Source organism: Bombina bombina, chromosome 10 (genome assembly GCF_027579735.1).
Source record: "Bombina bombina isolate aBomBom1 chromosome 10, aBomBom1.pri, whole genome shotgun sequence".
NCBI classification, from domain to species: Eukaryota; Metazoa; Chordata; class Amphibia; order Anura; family Bombinatoridae; genus Bombina; species Bombina bombina.
This window is the reverse complement of record NC_069508.1, coordinates 101,934,107-101,951,534: the sequence shown is the minus strand read 5'-3', so window position 1 is coordinate 101,951,534 and position 17,428 is coordinate 101,934,107. Positions and strand designations below refer to the sequence as shown.

General features: G+C 39.3%; 1 protein-coding gene across 1 annotated transcript in view; it reads left to right on the top strand.

The window, feature by feature from the left end:
* The window catches only part of FIRRM (FIGNL1 interacting regulator of recombination and mitosis), a 367,507-nt gene that overhangs the window by 58,812 nt on the left and 291,267 nt on the right, over nt 1–17,428 (top strand). The window contains exon 8 of the mRNA XM_053693168.1: nt 12,514–12,594. Within this exon, the coding sequence (XP_053549143.1) occupies nt 12,514–12,594 (81 nt within the window). The remainder of the gene's footprint in view (nt 1–12,513; nt 12,595–17,428) is intronic.

Sequence of the window (17,428 nt, the reverse complement as noted above, 5' to 3'; positions counted from 1 at the left end):
CTATAACACACCAAAACTCTACTAAGAGGATTACATGGCTTTTAACAACTCGTCTGCCCTCTCTTGCATGAAACAATCCATTGAGGACAATAAAATCAGAATCTTCAGCAGAGCACCTCTCTTTAACTACCTCCATGAAACAAGGCAAAGAACTACTGTGAGGGTAGGGGGAAGTGTGAGGGATATTTAATGCTTTGTTTTGGGTGTCTTTGCTGCCCTCTGGTTGCCAGGTGACGTATTTCCCATAGGTTATGAATTAATTTTGTGGACTCTCACTGCCATTAGAAAGAAAAGAATCCTATGTAAAGTTTAAAATGGAGTGCGATAAAAATGAAATTCACCATTTGGGTTTGAGAACTAAGAAAAATAGTCATGAAGAATGTTTGTTTATAGTGTACTACTCTATATTCGAAAAGTACAGATAGGAATTCATTGTTACATCTTAGTTTTCACCTCCTTGTGTCAAAGATAGGAATTCTAAAATCCCAATTATTGAGAGTAATCAGGAACAACTTGGAGGAGGAAAAAAAACAGCAACAACTAGACATAATGTGAAACAATTCCTAAGGAGAGCATACGGCACACAAGAAATAAACACAACACTAAGAGAAGTGATTAACTTGGATCAAAGGGCTGTAGTTTATAATGCCAGGGAAAAAGAAATAGAAAGTGGCACACTAAACTTTCTGACTACATTCACACCATGCAGTAACCAATTGGGAAAAATTATAAAGAAAAAATGGCCATTAATCACAAATGACCTGACTTTGCCATTTAAGGATATGAAACCACCCAGAATGGTATGTAAAAAAGAACGCAGTCTAAGATCTATCCTGGTAAAACAGATCTGAGAACAAAAAAATATACTTGGCTTCCACAGGCAAGATATATACTCTGTTAAGCAAAAAATAGCAAAAAGCACTACACAAATAAAGGAGGAATGCTCAGTTAAATGTCCAAATTGGATAAATAATTCAAATTAGATAATGTCACTTTATTTTTCTATATGTGTGTGTATTAATACGCGGATGTGTATTTTTAATTGTATGCAGACATATCATTTGAATTGGTATATATATATATATACCTTATGAGCTAGAGTGCTTGTGCATAGAAACATACAGATTGCAGATATAGTCTAAACCCATAGGCGGGTGAAGACTAAAAGAATGCACTTGTGTAGCACTTCAATTCCTGAAAGGAGAGTTATAAATTGAAATGAAAACTTCAATATTTACCAATCAAGGCCAGTGGGTTGAAAAGAAGAATTAAAATATAACTTTTATTGAAACTAAACAAGATAAAAATATATAATGTGTGAGTGTGTGCACTTTAAAAACACATAACAACTCGACAAATAATAAGAGTGGCTTAAAATTACTGGAGAGTGAATTGCTTAGGACCTGCAGTACTGCAGTGATATACTAGTATGGTATAGTAAGTGTGTCAGATTATATCTGTCCTTTTATCCATCAGAATGGCGCACCTGCATGAAAATCACAATTCCTTCATGCTATTAAAGTTATATGAAATTAAGAGACCATATGATAAATAGGTGGTGTGGGGTAGAACAATGTAGGTAAACTTATATCTATATGTAGATATGGATTTCTGTCTCACATTAGTTTCCTTGGATGTAACAACTATCCCACCATAGTAGTAGTTATTAGTATATCCACTTATTTATCAGAGAGATAATTTTAAATATTGTGATAGATTGCACTTGTCTCAGGGGATACCGTAAGGGGTGGACTTCACTAATCATTTGTATATCATGCTACGGTGCTTGGTGTACTTAGGAATAACTGAATTGAGAAAATAGTAATAAGAGTCTATATTTTAATCAATAATAATGTTTCTCTTTTATTAATTATAAACTCTAATAACTGTAATCAAAGTTCTCACTGATGGATGATTCCTCTTATAATTAAGAGAATTGTATTTAGTGGCATATGTTATTGTACTGGATTAATTGGCTGCTATATCTAATAGTCTTATACATCCATTAAGTTGCTAATATTGCCTATATGATCGTTTACCAATTGCATATATTGTTGCACGACTTTTGGTTGCTGATGTCACTATTTATGCTGTATTATTGCAGGTATAATAATTAATATGGGTTATAGGAGACACATTCGTCAAGTTTGCTTCACCCTACTAGTTAGCCTTTACAGTGTGCGGTATTCGTTTGGAGTGTTAAGGATGTGCTGTTTTACATATAGATTTTTAATGTTATCCTTTTAATTCTGGACAGCCCACACACATCCGCATATATCTGCAATTAGCCGTTTAGATTATCAACTTTGTGAGACACATGCAAAGCTATCATGTAAGCTTCTCTCAATAGCTGATCCTAGATATATACAGCGTTCAGTTTGGTTTAAGGGAAGCACTGTTATAGATATTGTGCTCACTATTTGGCTCAGAGTTTGCAAATCATAGTGCTTTTAAATAAAAGTTTTTTTAGCAATGTTCCCCGTGTTCTATTAATAATTCCTAACAGTCCACACACATGCACATATGCCTGTAAATGGGCATTTAAATTTATCAGTTATACATACTTATTGGGCTGTTATTGAGGCTGAAAGCAGCCAAAATGAGCACCTAGCCGTTAAGGCTGTTATACTTAGTCAAATAGCTAGCCCCCAGTATATGCCACCATCACTGTGAACCGATACTAATGAAGTCCTAAGTTTTAACAAGCTGCCACTGTTTAGATAGATAGATTCGAGTACGTTATGCCATTAAAAAACAACTAAATAGGGTATTTAACAAATACCCCTCCCTAACATGTTTCGCCGATAGCGTTTCGGCTTTTTCAAAGTTGAAAAAGCCGAAACGCTATCGGCGAAACATGTTAGGGAGGGGTATTTGTTAAATACCCTATTTAGTTGTTTTTTAATGGCATAACGTACTCGAATCTATCTATCTAAACAGTGGCAGCTTGTTAAAACTTAGGACTTCATTAGTATCGGTTCACAGTGATGGTGGCATATACTGGGGGCTAGCTATTTGACTAAGTATAACAGCCTTAACGGCTAGGTGCTCATTTTGGCTGCTTTCAGCCTCAATAACAGCCCAATAAGTATGTATAACTGATAAATTTAAATGCCCATTTACAGGCATATGTGCATGTGTGTGGACTGTTAGGAATTATTAATAGAACACGGGGAACATTGCTAAAAAACCTTTTATTTAAAAGCACTATGATTTGCAAACTCTGAGCCAAATAGTGAGCACAATATCTATAACAGTGCTTCCCTTAAACCAAACTGAACGCTGTATATATCTAGGATCAGCTATTGAGAGAAGCTTACATGATAGCTTTGCATGTGTCTCACAAAGTTGATAATCTAAACGGCTAATTGCAGATATATGCGGATGTGTGTGGGCTGTCCAGAATTAAAAGGATAACATTAAAAATCTATATGTAAAACAGCACATCCTTAACACTCCAAACGAATACCGCACACTGTAAAGGCTAACTAGTAGGGTGAAGCAAACTTGACGAATGTGTCTCCTATAACCCATATTAATTATTATACCTGCAATAATACAGCATAAATAGTGACATCAGCAACCAAAAGTCGTGCATCAATATATGCAATTGGTAAACGATCATATAGGCAATATTAGCAACTTAATGGATGTATAAGACTATTAGATATAGCAGCCAATTAATCCAGTACAATAACATATGCCACTAAATACAATTCTCTTAATTATAAGAGGAATCATCCATCAGTGAGAACTTTGATTACAGTTATTAGAGTTTATAATTAATAAAAGAGAAACATTATTATTGATTAAAATATAGACTCTTATTACTATTTTCTCAATTCAGTTATTCCTAAGTACACCAAGCACCGTAGCATGATATACAAATGATTAGTGAAGTCCACCCCTTACGGTATCCCCTGAGACAAGTGCAATCTATCACAATATTTAAAATTATCTCTCTGATAAATAAGTGGATATACTAATAACTACTACTATGGTGGGATAGTTGTTACATCCAAGGAAACTAATGTGAGACAGAAATCCATATCTACATATAGATATAAGTTTACCTACATTGTTCTACCCCACACCACCTATTTATCATATGGTCTCTTAATTTCATATAACTTTAATAGCATGAAGGAATTGTGATTTTCATGCAGGTGCGCCATTCTGATGGATAAAAGGACAGATATAATCTGACACACTTACTATACCATACTAGTATATCACTGCAGTACTGCAGGTCCTAAGCAATTCACTCTCCAGTAATTTTAAGCCACTCTTATTATTTGTCGAGTTGTTATGTGTTTTTAAAGTGCACACACTCACACATTATATATTTTTATCTTGTTTAGTTTCAATAAAAGTTATATTTTAATTCTTCTTTTCAACCCACTGGCCTTGATTGGTAAATATTGAAGTTTTCATTTCAATTTATAACTCTCCTTTCAGGAATTGAAGTGCTACACAAGTGCATTCTTTTAGTCTTCACCCGCCTATGGGTTTAGACTATATCTGCAAAAGATATATACTCTATTAATGCTAAAGGTTTAAATTCCCCTTTCAAGAGAAATATGGCCCTATATAATTTTAAACAAACTAAAAGCGATATTGTAATGTTACAGTAAACACATTTCTAAAGGGGTAGAGAACCTCAAACATTTAAATTTAAATATGGCCAAAGCTTTTATTCCTCCAATCTAACCAAAACAAATGGGGTAGGGATTCTGATAAAAAAATGTTCCATTTCAGGAGATCACCACTAACACCACTCCTCGGTAACCCAGAATTCCCACCTGGAAAAGCTATAGTTAAATTAAATCCTTTAGATAGGCAAAGCAATCTCCCCTTTTTTTGCTCCTATCAGAAGCAGGAAAAATGCATTCTAGAGAGAAACTACTAGAAAATAATGTACATATATTTGATAACTGTTTTTTTTATTCGCAAGCCCAGTCATTTCTTCATCGTTACAGGGGGAAAAATAACTTGTTGCGTTCCTCTTCAAACTTTGAAAAAATGTGTATGTCACAAATACCACTAAAGGCACACTTTATCCATCATATATAGTATGTTACAGCAGGTCCCAATAGGCACAGAACATCAACATATGAAGCGTTGGGAAAAAGAGTTAAATATTAACATTACCCCAGGAGATATGCACAAAATATATAAAAGAACAATGAAAACCTCTACATCAGCCCGGATCTTAGAAATTAATTTTAAGATATTACACAGTTTGTATTACACACCCACACGAGTAAAGACCTTATACCCACAGAGATCTGACTTATGTTGGCGCTGTAAACTAAGAGGTAGGGGATATGGGACATATTTGGTGGACCTGTACTAAACTCAACCCTTTCTGGAAGGACGTATTCAAACAGAGAAGCTGTTGGGAACAAAAATACCTCCAGACCTGCTATTATGGCTTTTAAATAAACCACCCAAACAAACTCCCAGCAACGCATCTAACAGTGCTAAAGTGTTAATAGCTCAATTTTGGAAACAAGACCAACCTCCTACTATAGCCCAATGGGTTGATACTATACATAAGACCTTGCAATTGGAGGTATACCATTATATGAAAATGATGAACAAAGATTTCTTTCATGAGATGCTTTTTATTTGGGAGGAATACATACACAATATATACAATAAATTATATCTGACATAAGATATAAATATCTTATTAGCTATGAGTCTATTGAAAAGACATGTGGGCGAGTTGTTTAAGGATGGTTTTACACGGTAGTTGACAATCTTTATTCTTTCTAATCTATATTTCCTTTCTTTTCCCACTAAAGATAGAATAAAATGAGGTTATTGATAATAAAAATGGTCATTAATAATAAATCTCTGTATAATGGAACTTGTCCATATAAAATGTATGTATCTATGAAAATCAACTTAGACACATTGTCAGAACAGTGCTTAATAGATCTATTAAAGTGAAAGTCAACCCCGGCGAACAGTTGATACGAATAAAGGCACTTTCTTCTACAAGATACGACGAGTCTACGGATTTCATCCTTACTTGTGGAATTTATCCTCCTGCTAACAGGAAGTGGCAAAGAGCACCACAGCAGAGCTGTATATATAGCTCCTCCCTTCCCTCCAGTCATTCTCTTTGCCTGTGTTAGTACTAGGAAGAGGTAAAGTGAGGTGTTTAATTTCTTCAATCAAGAGTTTATTATTTTCCAAATAGTGCCAGTGAGTGCTATTTTTTATCAGGGAACATCCGTTGTTTTCATCTAAGGGGAACTGAGGAGTTTTTATTATTTTCTCTCTGACTCCCCATGCTGGTGCTGCCCTACTGATGGCCTTATAGGAATATCACATAAGGCCCTCTTTGTTCCCACAAATCTACAGGAGGTGAGGTAAAGAGTCCTCTTGAGCATGTGGGACAGACTCAGATCAGCACTATGGTATGTACAGTCTTTTATGTTTTCTGGTTTGCTGCAACTCAAATGGGGGTAATGTACTTACATAAAATAAGTTTATTTCCCTGTATGTATTCCTTTACTCACACTATTCCTATGCTGAGTGGGTAGTTTAAGTAAGGAAGGTGGGTGTTATGTGACACGATCTTTGGCAGAGGACGGTTAGCTCTAATACCTTCTGGACTGATTCAGTCTCATTGCGGCATGACAATAGGAGTCATATGTGTTTGGCTGACGCTGGAGAACTATGTCCTATTTGTGGATGTGTAGTTAGTTGGGGACCACTTTGGCTATCTGGGGTTGTCCGGCACTATAATGTATTTAAGGCGCCCTTTTTATTTTTTGACTATACTGCCCACGATGGGCGGGGCTTCAGTTTCGCGTGTCTGGTGCGCACTTGCTAATCCGTTCTGGCAAGGAAGGTTCTTTTCGGTCAGCTTGCTCTAAGCGATTATAACAAGCGGACCCAGGCAGTGTTAGTGGCGTGTCTTTTTTTAGTTAAGCTCCACAGCAGAGCTGTGGCTTGGTGCAGGGGTGATAAAAGACCGGGTATTCACTGCTTATTATACTACTTATTACTCCTTTTTACTAAGGATTAACTTTCACTGGGACAGCAGCTAAGCAGTTATTGTTTTTGTCAAAACGCCTATATCATTTTAGCTGCAGAATTTTTTTTGATCATTTTAAAATTTAAAGGCACAGTAACGCTTATTTTTTAAAATCTCAGTACTTGTTTATTTTTATTTCTGACACGACCAGTATTGCTGTTTATCATGTCTGATCTATCGGATCACACTTGTTCTATGTGTGTTTGGATGCCAATGTGGAACCCCCTCTTACATTTTGTCCCTCATGTACTGAAAGGGCCTTACAATGTAAAAAGCATATTTTAGGTAATAAAAGGGTGTCTAAGGATGATTCTCAGTCTGAGGAGAGTCGGGATATGCCATCAAATTCTCCCCAAGCGTCACAACCTATAACGCCCACCCAAGCGACGCCAGGTTCTTCGACCGCGTCTAATTCATTTACTCTGCAGGATATGGCTACAGTTATGTCAAATACCCTTACAGAGGTACTATCTAAGCTGCCTGTATTACAGGGCAAGCGTAGCAGGACAGAGGTCCATGAGACTGCTGCGACTTCTGACGCTGTAGTAGCTTTTTCCGATGTACCCTCACAGGGATCTGATTTGGGGGTCAGGGAACTTCTGTCTGAGGGAGAACTTTCCGACTCTGGAAGCTTGTTACCTCAGAAAGACACGGACGTCATGTCCTTTAGATTTAAGCTTGAACACCTCCGTCTATTACTTAGGGAGGTTTTAGCGACTCTGGATGACTGTGACTCTATTGTGGTTCCACCAGAAAAATTGTGCAAGATGGACAAATACTTAGTTACCTACTTACTCTGTTTTTCCAGTTCCTAAAAGAATTTCGGAAATTGTTACACGGGAATGGGAAAGACCAGGTATCCCGTTCGCACCTTCCCCTAATTTTAAGAAGATGTATCCCATAGCTGACACTGTTCGGGATTCTTGGAAAACAGTCCCTAAAGGGGAGGGAGCTATATCTACCCTGGCTAAGCATACAACTATTCCCATTGAAGACAGTTGTGCTTTCAAAGACCCTATGGATAAGAAATTGGAGGGTCTCCTAAAGAAAAAAATTATTCATCAGGGTTTCCTTTTACCAACGGCCTGCATTGTACCAGTTACCACTGTGGCGGCCTTCTGGTTTGATGCTTTAGAGGAGTCTCTTAAGACTGAGACTCCTTTAGAGGATATTTTAGATAGAATTAAGGCTCTTAAGCTGGCTAATTCTTTTATTACAGATGCCGCCTTTCAGATTGCCAAGTTGGCGGCTAAGAATCCCGGATTTGCTATTTTAGCGCTGCTACTAAAACAGCATGAAGGGGCGGCCCCCGATCCGGGACCGGATCTAGTAGGTGGCAGACTTTCTCTCTTTGCCCAGGCTTTGGTAAGAGATGTTCAGGATCCTTGGACGCTGGAGATCGTGTCCCAAGGGTATCAGCTGGAATTCAAAAGTTGTCTCCCAAGGGGAAGGTTTCTTCTGTCACGATTGTCTGCAGACCAGACAAAAAGAGAGGCGTTCTTACGTTGTGTAAAAGACCTTTCTACTATGGGAGTAATTCGTCCCGTTCCAAGACTGGGACAGGGGTTTTACTCAAATCTTTTCGTGGTCCCCAAAAAAGAGGGCACGTTTCGACCCATTTTAGATCTAAAGAGTCAAAACAAGTTTCTCAGAGTCCCATCCTTCAAAATGGAGACTATTCGAACAATTCCGCCATTGATCCAGGAGGGTCAATATATGACTACCGTGGACTTGAAGGATGCATACCTTCATATTCCTATCCACAAGGTTCATCATCAGTTCCTAAGGTTTGCCTTCCTGGACAAACATTTTCAGTTTGTGGCTCTTCCCTTCGGGTTGGCCACAGCACCCAGGATCTTCACGAAGGTTTTAGGGTAGGGTCCCTTCTGGCGGTTCTCAGGCCGTGGGTTATTGCAATTGCGCCTTATCTGGAAGATATTCTAATCCAGACGTCGTCTTACCATCTGATAAAGTCTCATACAGACATGGTTCTGTCCTTTCTGAGGACTCACGGATGGAAGGTGAATCTAGAAGAGAGTTCATTAATTCCACAGACCAAGGTTCCCTTCCTGGGAACTCTAATAGATTCCATATCCATGAAAATTTTCTTGACAGAGGTCAGAAAGTTAAAGATTCTGAATACATGCCGAGCCCTTCAGTCCAATCCTCGGCCATCAGTGGCCCAGTGCATGGAGGTAATTGGATTGATGGTGGCGGCAATGGATATCATTCCATTTGCTCGTTTTCATCTCAGACCTCTACAGCTGAGCATGCTCAGACAGTGGAATGGAGATTATGCAAATTTTTCTCCTCAGATAGATCTGGATCAGGAGACAATAGACTCTCTTCTTTGGTGGTTGTGTCAAGATCATCTGTCCCAAGGGACGTGCTTCCGCAGACCCTTATGGGTGATAGTGACAACGGACGCCAGCCTGATAGGATGGGGTGCAGTCTGGAACTCCCTGAAAGCTCAGGGTGTGTGGACTCGGTCGGAGTCTCTACTTCCAATCAATATTCTGGTATTGAGAGCAATATTCAATGCGCTTCAGGCGTGGCCTCAGTTGGCTTCGGCCAAATTCATTCGCTTCCAGTCGGACAATATCACGACTGCGGCTTACATCAATCATCAGGGAGGAACAAGGAGTTCCTTAGCGATGACAGAAGTATCCAGGATAATTCGGTGGGCGGAGGCCCACTCTTATCTGTCAGCAATCTACATCCCAGGAGTGGACAACTGGGAAGCTGACTTTTTAAGCAGACAAACGTTTCATCCGGGGGAGTGGGAACTCCATCCGGAGGTCTTTGCCACTCTGATCCTCAGATGGGGCAGACCGGAGTTGAATCTGATGGCATCTCGTCAGAATGCCAAGCTTCCAAGATACGGATCCAGGTCAAGGGATCCTCAGGCCGAACTGATAGATGCCTTGGCAGTGCCTTGGTCGTTCAACCTAGCTTATGTGTTTCCACCGTTTGCTCTACTTCCCCGGGTGATTGCTCGGATCAAACAGGAGAGGGCTTCAGTAATTCTAATCGCATCTGCGTGGCCTCGCAGGACTTGGTATGCCGATCTAGGGGACATGTCCTCTCTGCCGCCGTGGAAGCTTCCATTGAGGCAGGACCTTCTCATTCAGGGACCCTTCCAACACCCAAATCTAGTTTCTCTGCAAATGACTGCTTGGAGATTGAACGCTTGATTTTATCTAAGCGGGGGTTCTCTGATTCTGTCATTGATACTTTGATTCAGGCACGTAAGCCTGTCACTAGAAAGATCTATCATAAGATATGGCGTAAATATCTTTTTTGGTGTGAATCCAAAGGCTACTCATGGAGTAGAGTTAGGGTTCCCAGGATTCTGTCTTTTCTCCAAGAAGGATTGGAGAAAGGGTTATCAGCGAGTTCCTTAAAGGGACAAATCTCTGCTTTGTCAATTTTACTACACAAACGTTTGGCAGATGTTCCAGACGTTCAGTCTTTTTGTCAGGCTCTAACCAGAATTAAGCCTGTGTTTAGACCAATTGCTCCACCCTGGAGTTTGAATTTAGTTCTTAATGTTCCTCAAGGGGTTCCGTTTGAACCCATGCATTACATAGATATTAAGTTATCTTGGAAAGTTTTGTTTTTGGTTGCTATTCTGCTTGTAGAATTTCGGAGCTTTCAGCATTACAATGTGATTCGCCTTATCTTCCATGCTGATAAGGTGGTTTTACGTACCAAACCTGGATTCCTTCCTATGGGTGTTTCTAATAAGAATATTAATCAGGAAATAGTTGTTCCTTCCTTGCGTCCTAACCCTTCTTCTAAGAAGGAGCGTATGTTGCATAACTTGGACGTGGTCCGTGCCCTGAAGTTTTACTTACAGGCGACAAAGGATTTCCGTCAATCATCTTAATTATTCATTGTTTTTTCTGGAAAGCGTAGGGGTCAGAAAGCTACGGCTACCTCGCTTTCTTTTTGGCTGGAGAGTATCATCCCTCTGGCATATGAGACTGCTGGACAGCAGCCTCCTGAAAGAATTCCGGCTCATTCCACTAGGGCTGTGGCTTCCTCATGGGCTTTTAAGAACGATGCTTCTGTTGAACAAATTTGCAAGGCTGCAACTTGGTCATCTCTTCACACTTTTTCCAAATTTTACAAATTTGATACTGTTGCTTCTTCAGAAGAAGCAACAGTATCAAATTTGTAAAATTTGGAAAAAGTGTGAAGAGATGACCAAGTTGCAGCCTTGCAAATTTGATACTGTTGCTTCTTCTGAGGTTGGTTTTGGGAGAAAGGTTCTTCAAGCAGTGGTGCCTTCCGTTTAGGGCCCTGTCTTGTCCCTCCCTTTCATCCATGTCCTGTAGCTTTGGTATTGTATCCCACAAGTAAGGATGAAATCCGTGGACTCGTCGTATCTTGTAGAAGAAAAGGAAATTTATGCTTACCTGATAAATTTATTTCTTCTACGATACGACGACTCCACGGCCCACCCTGTTATTTTTTAAGACCGGTATATTTTTTAGTTAAACTTCAGTCACCTCTGCACCTTTGGCTTTTCCTTTCTCTTCCTAACTTCGGTCGAATGACTGGAGGTGGAGGGAAGGGAGGAGCTATATATATACAGCTCTGCTGTGGTGCTCTTTGCCACTTCCTGTTAGCAGGAGGATAAATTCCACAAGTAAGGATGAAATCCGTGGACTCGTCGTATCGTAGAAGAAATAAATTTATCGGGTAAGCATAAATTTCCTTTTCTGCATGAAGTATCTTATACTTCATGAATGAAAGTGCCCTTTATTTGTTTCAACAGTCAACCCTAGCATTTCAAAAACGCTATGGTTGACTTTCACTTTAAGAGATACATCTTTAAGTATCTTATTGATAGCAATATGTAACCATCACTATAATACCACAAATGCAATTGTTCAGAAGTGAGAACTTTTATTTAAGCCCAATAAAATAATCACACATGGTGTTGTTTACATCGCTACAACATTACCATTATTTGATTGGTTACATATTACACACCCCCTTAGGCTGTGGAGGCTATATCTGAATCATGACTAGCTAGTAGAACGCTAAGATGTGCCGAAGGTAATCCAAATTTATTGACGGCAAGTAAAGGGATGAATTATGCACACAATGGAACGGAACACGCAGCGGGCTATATTAAAATGCACCGCGGACCAACGCTCTGACAATAGAGAAGATTGGCCGTATCATTCCGTAACATGATCTGAAGTTGGAGGATAACCGTTGTAGAAATAATGGGTATATGCAGTTATTTTCAGAAAGGGTTGTTTATTCATGAAACATGGAGTAAGGACATTTAAGAGTGCCTGGCATGTGCATAAGGTTATGCTAATAAAAATAAGCTTGCAGTTCAGAAGGCATTGTGGGCAATCTTCATCAAATATAAGTTTCTATTTAACATGATGCCATTCCATTAGGGAAACATTTAAATAAAGTTTTCTGTTTTTATTTAGGAAAGCACAGACCAAAGGTTATTCCAGAAGACTGTGAAGTTGTGTCGGTTCTTTGCTAATTCTCTTGTGCACTACACCAAGGTAAATTATTCACTAATTAAATATATAATTGCTATAGTGTACAGTGGAGCTCTGGATATCACATCAAATAGATAAGGTTAAAATATGCAACTAAAAATGTCTCTTTAAATTGCTAAAATATTGTCATCTTTGAGATAACATATGACCATTCTTAAAAAATAAATAATTGTAGTACAGCAGTGATGCAGCGCAGAGGCCACCCTAGGTAAGAGTGTGCCCCAGTGATTGCATACCTGTTAGGTGCCTTGATTATATGAGATTAGGGTGTATCTCGTGCTGTTGCAGGATGTTTGCATGTAAGCAACAGTGCAGTAACAGTCAAGTATGACGGTTACTGTGCATACAATCACTGTGACAGCCAATCACTTTGCAGACTAGAGTGAGGCAGTCCAGTGATGCCCAATTAAGTGCGCCCATCATGATGTGATCACGTCATAAATGAAAAGTCAGCACATATGCATTTTTTTTTTTTATTTATAATCTTCATTGTAGCACTACAATGGTTTCATATAAAGTGTCAGAAAACCTCTAGGTAAATATCCTGGGGTGTTTCTTTAAATATATTCGTTTGTGTAGCTAGTGGTTTTCATTTGGTGAGGGTTTATAAACGTATAGTCCAAGCATAGCAAATTTTGCTAAGTTTTAGTGTTAAACCAATAATTTCATCTTCCTAGTACTTGGCCTATATTTACTATAAAATATTTGGAAACCTAGACATATGAGGTATTCCTAAAATCAGAACAGAACAATGAATCTATTTTGTGGTATTTTTCTTTAGTTACACTAGTTGTGTAGAAATAATTCTACCTTAATGGTTTAAGGAAACTGTTCAACAGGAAACTCCTTTTACCCATTTCACTGTCTCCCCAGTGTTCTGAACTTTTCTTTTTTTTTGGATTAGACTGGTTTTCTTTGAACCTTGCTAGTTTGTACACAGAGCTCAAAAAACCCTGGTGCAAATTTGTTTTGGGCCCCTCGAAGATACCTCAGTAGTAAGCAATAGTAACATTATTCATGCTGCTCTGTATAATAATTATGAGAATAGCTAGATGGACCTGCAACCTGCACTAATATATAAGGCTCCCCTGCATTAGAATTGTACATATTCTGCACACATGTATAAACTTGCTACTATGGGCCCCCTTAGCACCTGAACCCTGGTGTCACCGCACCTGCTGCACAAATGGTAGTTCCGTCCCTGGCTCAAAGGATGTTGTTTCTAAGATCCCGTCATACCTACGAGAAACTTGTTTTCTGGCCTTGTCGGTCTCGCAGTCTGTGTCTGGCGATTTATATATATATATATATATATAAAGTGTTCTGAAAATCACTATGCTGACGAGTGTCTCCCATAGGATATAATATGGATCGCAACTTTAGCAAAAGTCCACTTACCTATGATGTAGTTAGCAGAAGGATGACTGTCTTTAAAGTGTGTTTACACAAAATAGACTGTGTGTTTGCGAAAATAAATTTTTTAGATTTGTCAGACTAGACAATCTGGCAACTGAAAAGCAGGTGAGACTGATAGGGCTGAAAAGGTATAGCTATAGAGGGAGAACAGTGCTTTGAATATTAGAAACCCACAATGTTTCCCCATTTAAATACAGGTTACTCCCATGAAATGCCATTGAAACTCCCATAGAATGCCTATATATTCGTTATGTCTGCAATCTACTTAAAAAACAACAACCCATTCCTATTAAAACGGAGATGTGGTATATGAATTTACAATGTTTAAAGGGACACTGAACCCAAATTTTTTCTTTCGTGATTCAGATAGAGCATGCAATTTTAAGCAACTTTCTAATTTACTCCTATTATCAAATTTCTCTTGTAAGATGTATCGAGTCCACAGATTCATCCTTACTTGTGGGATATTCTCCTCCCCTACAGGAAGTGTCAGAGAGAGCACCCACAGCAGAGCTGCCTATATAGCTCCCCCCTTAGCTCCACCCCCCAGTCATTCTCTCTGCCTGCTTAACTGCTAGGAAGGGCAAAGAGGAGTGTGGTGACAAAAATGTTAGGTTTTTATTTTCTCAAGCAAAAGTTTGTTATTTTTAAATGGTACCGGTGTGTACTATTTACTCTCTGGCAGAAAAGGGATGAAGATTTCTGCAAGGAGGATGATGATCTTCGCATTTTGTAACTAAGATCCACTGCTGTTCTCACAAGGGCTGAAGAGTACAGGAAAACTTCAGTTGGGGGAACAGTTTGCAGGCTAAACTGCATTAAGGTATGGTCAGTCTATTTTTTTCTAGACAGACTGTGTTATTTCTAGAAAAGGCTGGCAATATCCCCATGAGGGAAGGGTAAGCTGTATTCAGACACTTGGATAGGAATTTCAGCTTGCATGAAGGGCTCATTAGTTACTGGTGACACTGTTTGGTAAAAAACGTTTTTGTTTATTCAGTGAATGATGCAATTATAACGTTTTTTTGAAGGGACTAAAGGGGTCATTGTGGCTTGTTTTTGAGTTTTCTAACCCACATGGTTAATTTAGAGACACTCCAGTGTTTGTCTGTTAGGCCTCAAAACATTGAGGTGGGAGGGGCCCATTTTCGTGCCTCAGTTGTGCAGTTTCTTTTCCTCTGAAACTTCTAACTGCTTCTCCAGAGGTTCCTGCCGTGTTTGAGGGCTGTAAAAGATGTTGTTCCCCCCCACAAATTGTTCTGAAGGGCAGGTAGGAGCCACAGCAGAACTGTGGCAAAGTGCTGAAAGTCTTTTTTACTGGTTTTGATGTTTTTTCAATCCGGTTTTGCCATTAAGGGGTTAATTGTTTATTTGCATAGCTGTGCAAAGTTACTAAGGCTATATGATACTACTGTAAAAATTTTGTTATGTTTACTGCTTTTTTACACTGTTTTGCAGAATTTGTGCAGCTTTTTTTCTCTTAAAGGCACAGTACCGTTTTATTTCTAAGTGTTATTTACTTTGATTACAGTGTTTTCCAAGCTTGCTTGTTACATCACTAGCCTGTTTAACATGTCTGACACCAAGGAAAATCCTTGTTCAATATGTTTGGAAGCCATTGTGGTACCCCCTCTTAGAATGTGTCCCAATTGTACTGATATGTCCATAAACTATAAAGAACATATATTCACACTTAAAAATAGAGCAATAGATGATTCTCAGTCAGAAGTAAATGAGGGTTTAGCATCTAGCTCTCCCCAAGTGTCACAACCAGTAACGGCCGCACAAGTGACGCCAAGTACCTCTAGTGTGTCGAATTCATTTATTTTACAAGACATGGCCACAGTTATGAATACAACCCTCACAGAGGTTTTATCCTGACTGTCTGGTTTTCAAGGAAAGCAGGACAGCTCTGGGTTAAGGAAAAATGCTGAGCAGTCTGACGCTTTAGTAGCCGTATCTGATATGCCCTCACAATGCTCTGAGGTAGGGGTGAGGGATTTGTTATCTGAGGGAGAAATTTCTGATTCAGGAAAGACGCTTCCTCAGACAGATTCTGATATGACGGCCTTTAAATTTAAGCTTGAACACCTCCGCTTATTGCTCTGGGAGGTATTAGCGGCTCAAGATGATTGTGACCCTATAGTGGTCCCAGAGAAATTGTGTAAGATGGATAAATACTAAGAGGTTCCTGTTTACAGTGATGTTTTTTTTTTTTTCCAGTCCCTAAGAGGATTGTGAATATTATTGCTAAGGAGTGGGATAGACCAGGTATTCCGTTCATTCCCCCTCCTGTTTTTAAGAAAATGTTTCCCATATCTGACAACATGCGAGACTCGTGGCAGACAGTTCCTAAGGTGGAGGGAGCTATTTCTACTCTAAGCGTACAACTATACCTATTGAAGTCAGTTGTGCTTTCAAAGATCCTATGGATAAAAAATTAGAGGGTCTCCTGAAGAAAATTTTTGTTCATCAAGGTTTTATTCTTAAACCTATTGCGTGCATTGTTCCTGCAACTACTGCAGCTGCTTTCTGGTTTGAGGCTCTAGAAGAGGCTCTTCAGATGGAGACTCCATTAGAAGAAATTTTGGACAGAATTAAGGCCCTTAAATTGGCTAATTCTTTTATTACAGATGCCGCTTTTCAACTGGCTAAATTAGCGGCAAAGAATTCAGGTTTTGCCATTTTAGCACGCAGGGGGTTATGGCTTAAATCCTGGTCTACTGATGTGTCATCTAAAACTAAACTTTTGAACATCCCTTTCAAAGGAAAGACCCTATTCGGGCCTGAACTGAAAGAGATTATTTCAGACATCACTGGAGGGAAAGGTCATGCCCTCCCTCAGGATAGATCAAATAAGATGAGGACTAAACAAAATAATTTTCATTCCTTTTGGAATTTCAAGAGTGGTCCTGCTTCAGCTTCCTCTGCTGCAAAGCAAGAGGGGAATTTTGCCCAATCCAAGTCAGTCTGGAGACCTTACCAGGCTTGGAACAAGGGTAAACAGGCCAAGAAGCCTGCAGCTGCCTCTAAGACAGCATGAAGGGGTAGCCCCCGATTCAGGACCTGATCTAGTAGGGGGCAGACTCTCTCTCTTCGCTCAGGCTTGGGCAAGAGATGCTCACGATCCCTGGGTTTTAGAAATTGTGTCCCAGGGATATTTTCTGAAATTCAGAGGCTCTCTTCCAAGGGGGACTTTTCACATTTCTCGATTGTCTGTAAACAGACAAAGAGAGAGGCGTTCTTACGCTGTGTAGAAGACCTACATACCATGGGGGTGATCCGCCCAGTCCCAAAAGAGGAACAGGGGCTAGGTTTTTACTCAAACCTGTTTGTGGTTTGCAAAAAAGAGGGAACTTTCAGATCAATCTTGGATCTCAACATTCTAATCAAGTTCCTCAAAGTTCCATCATTCAAGATG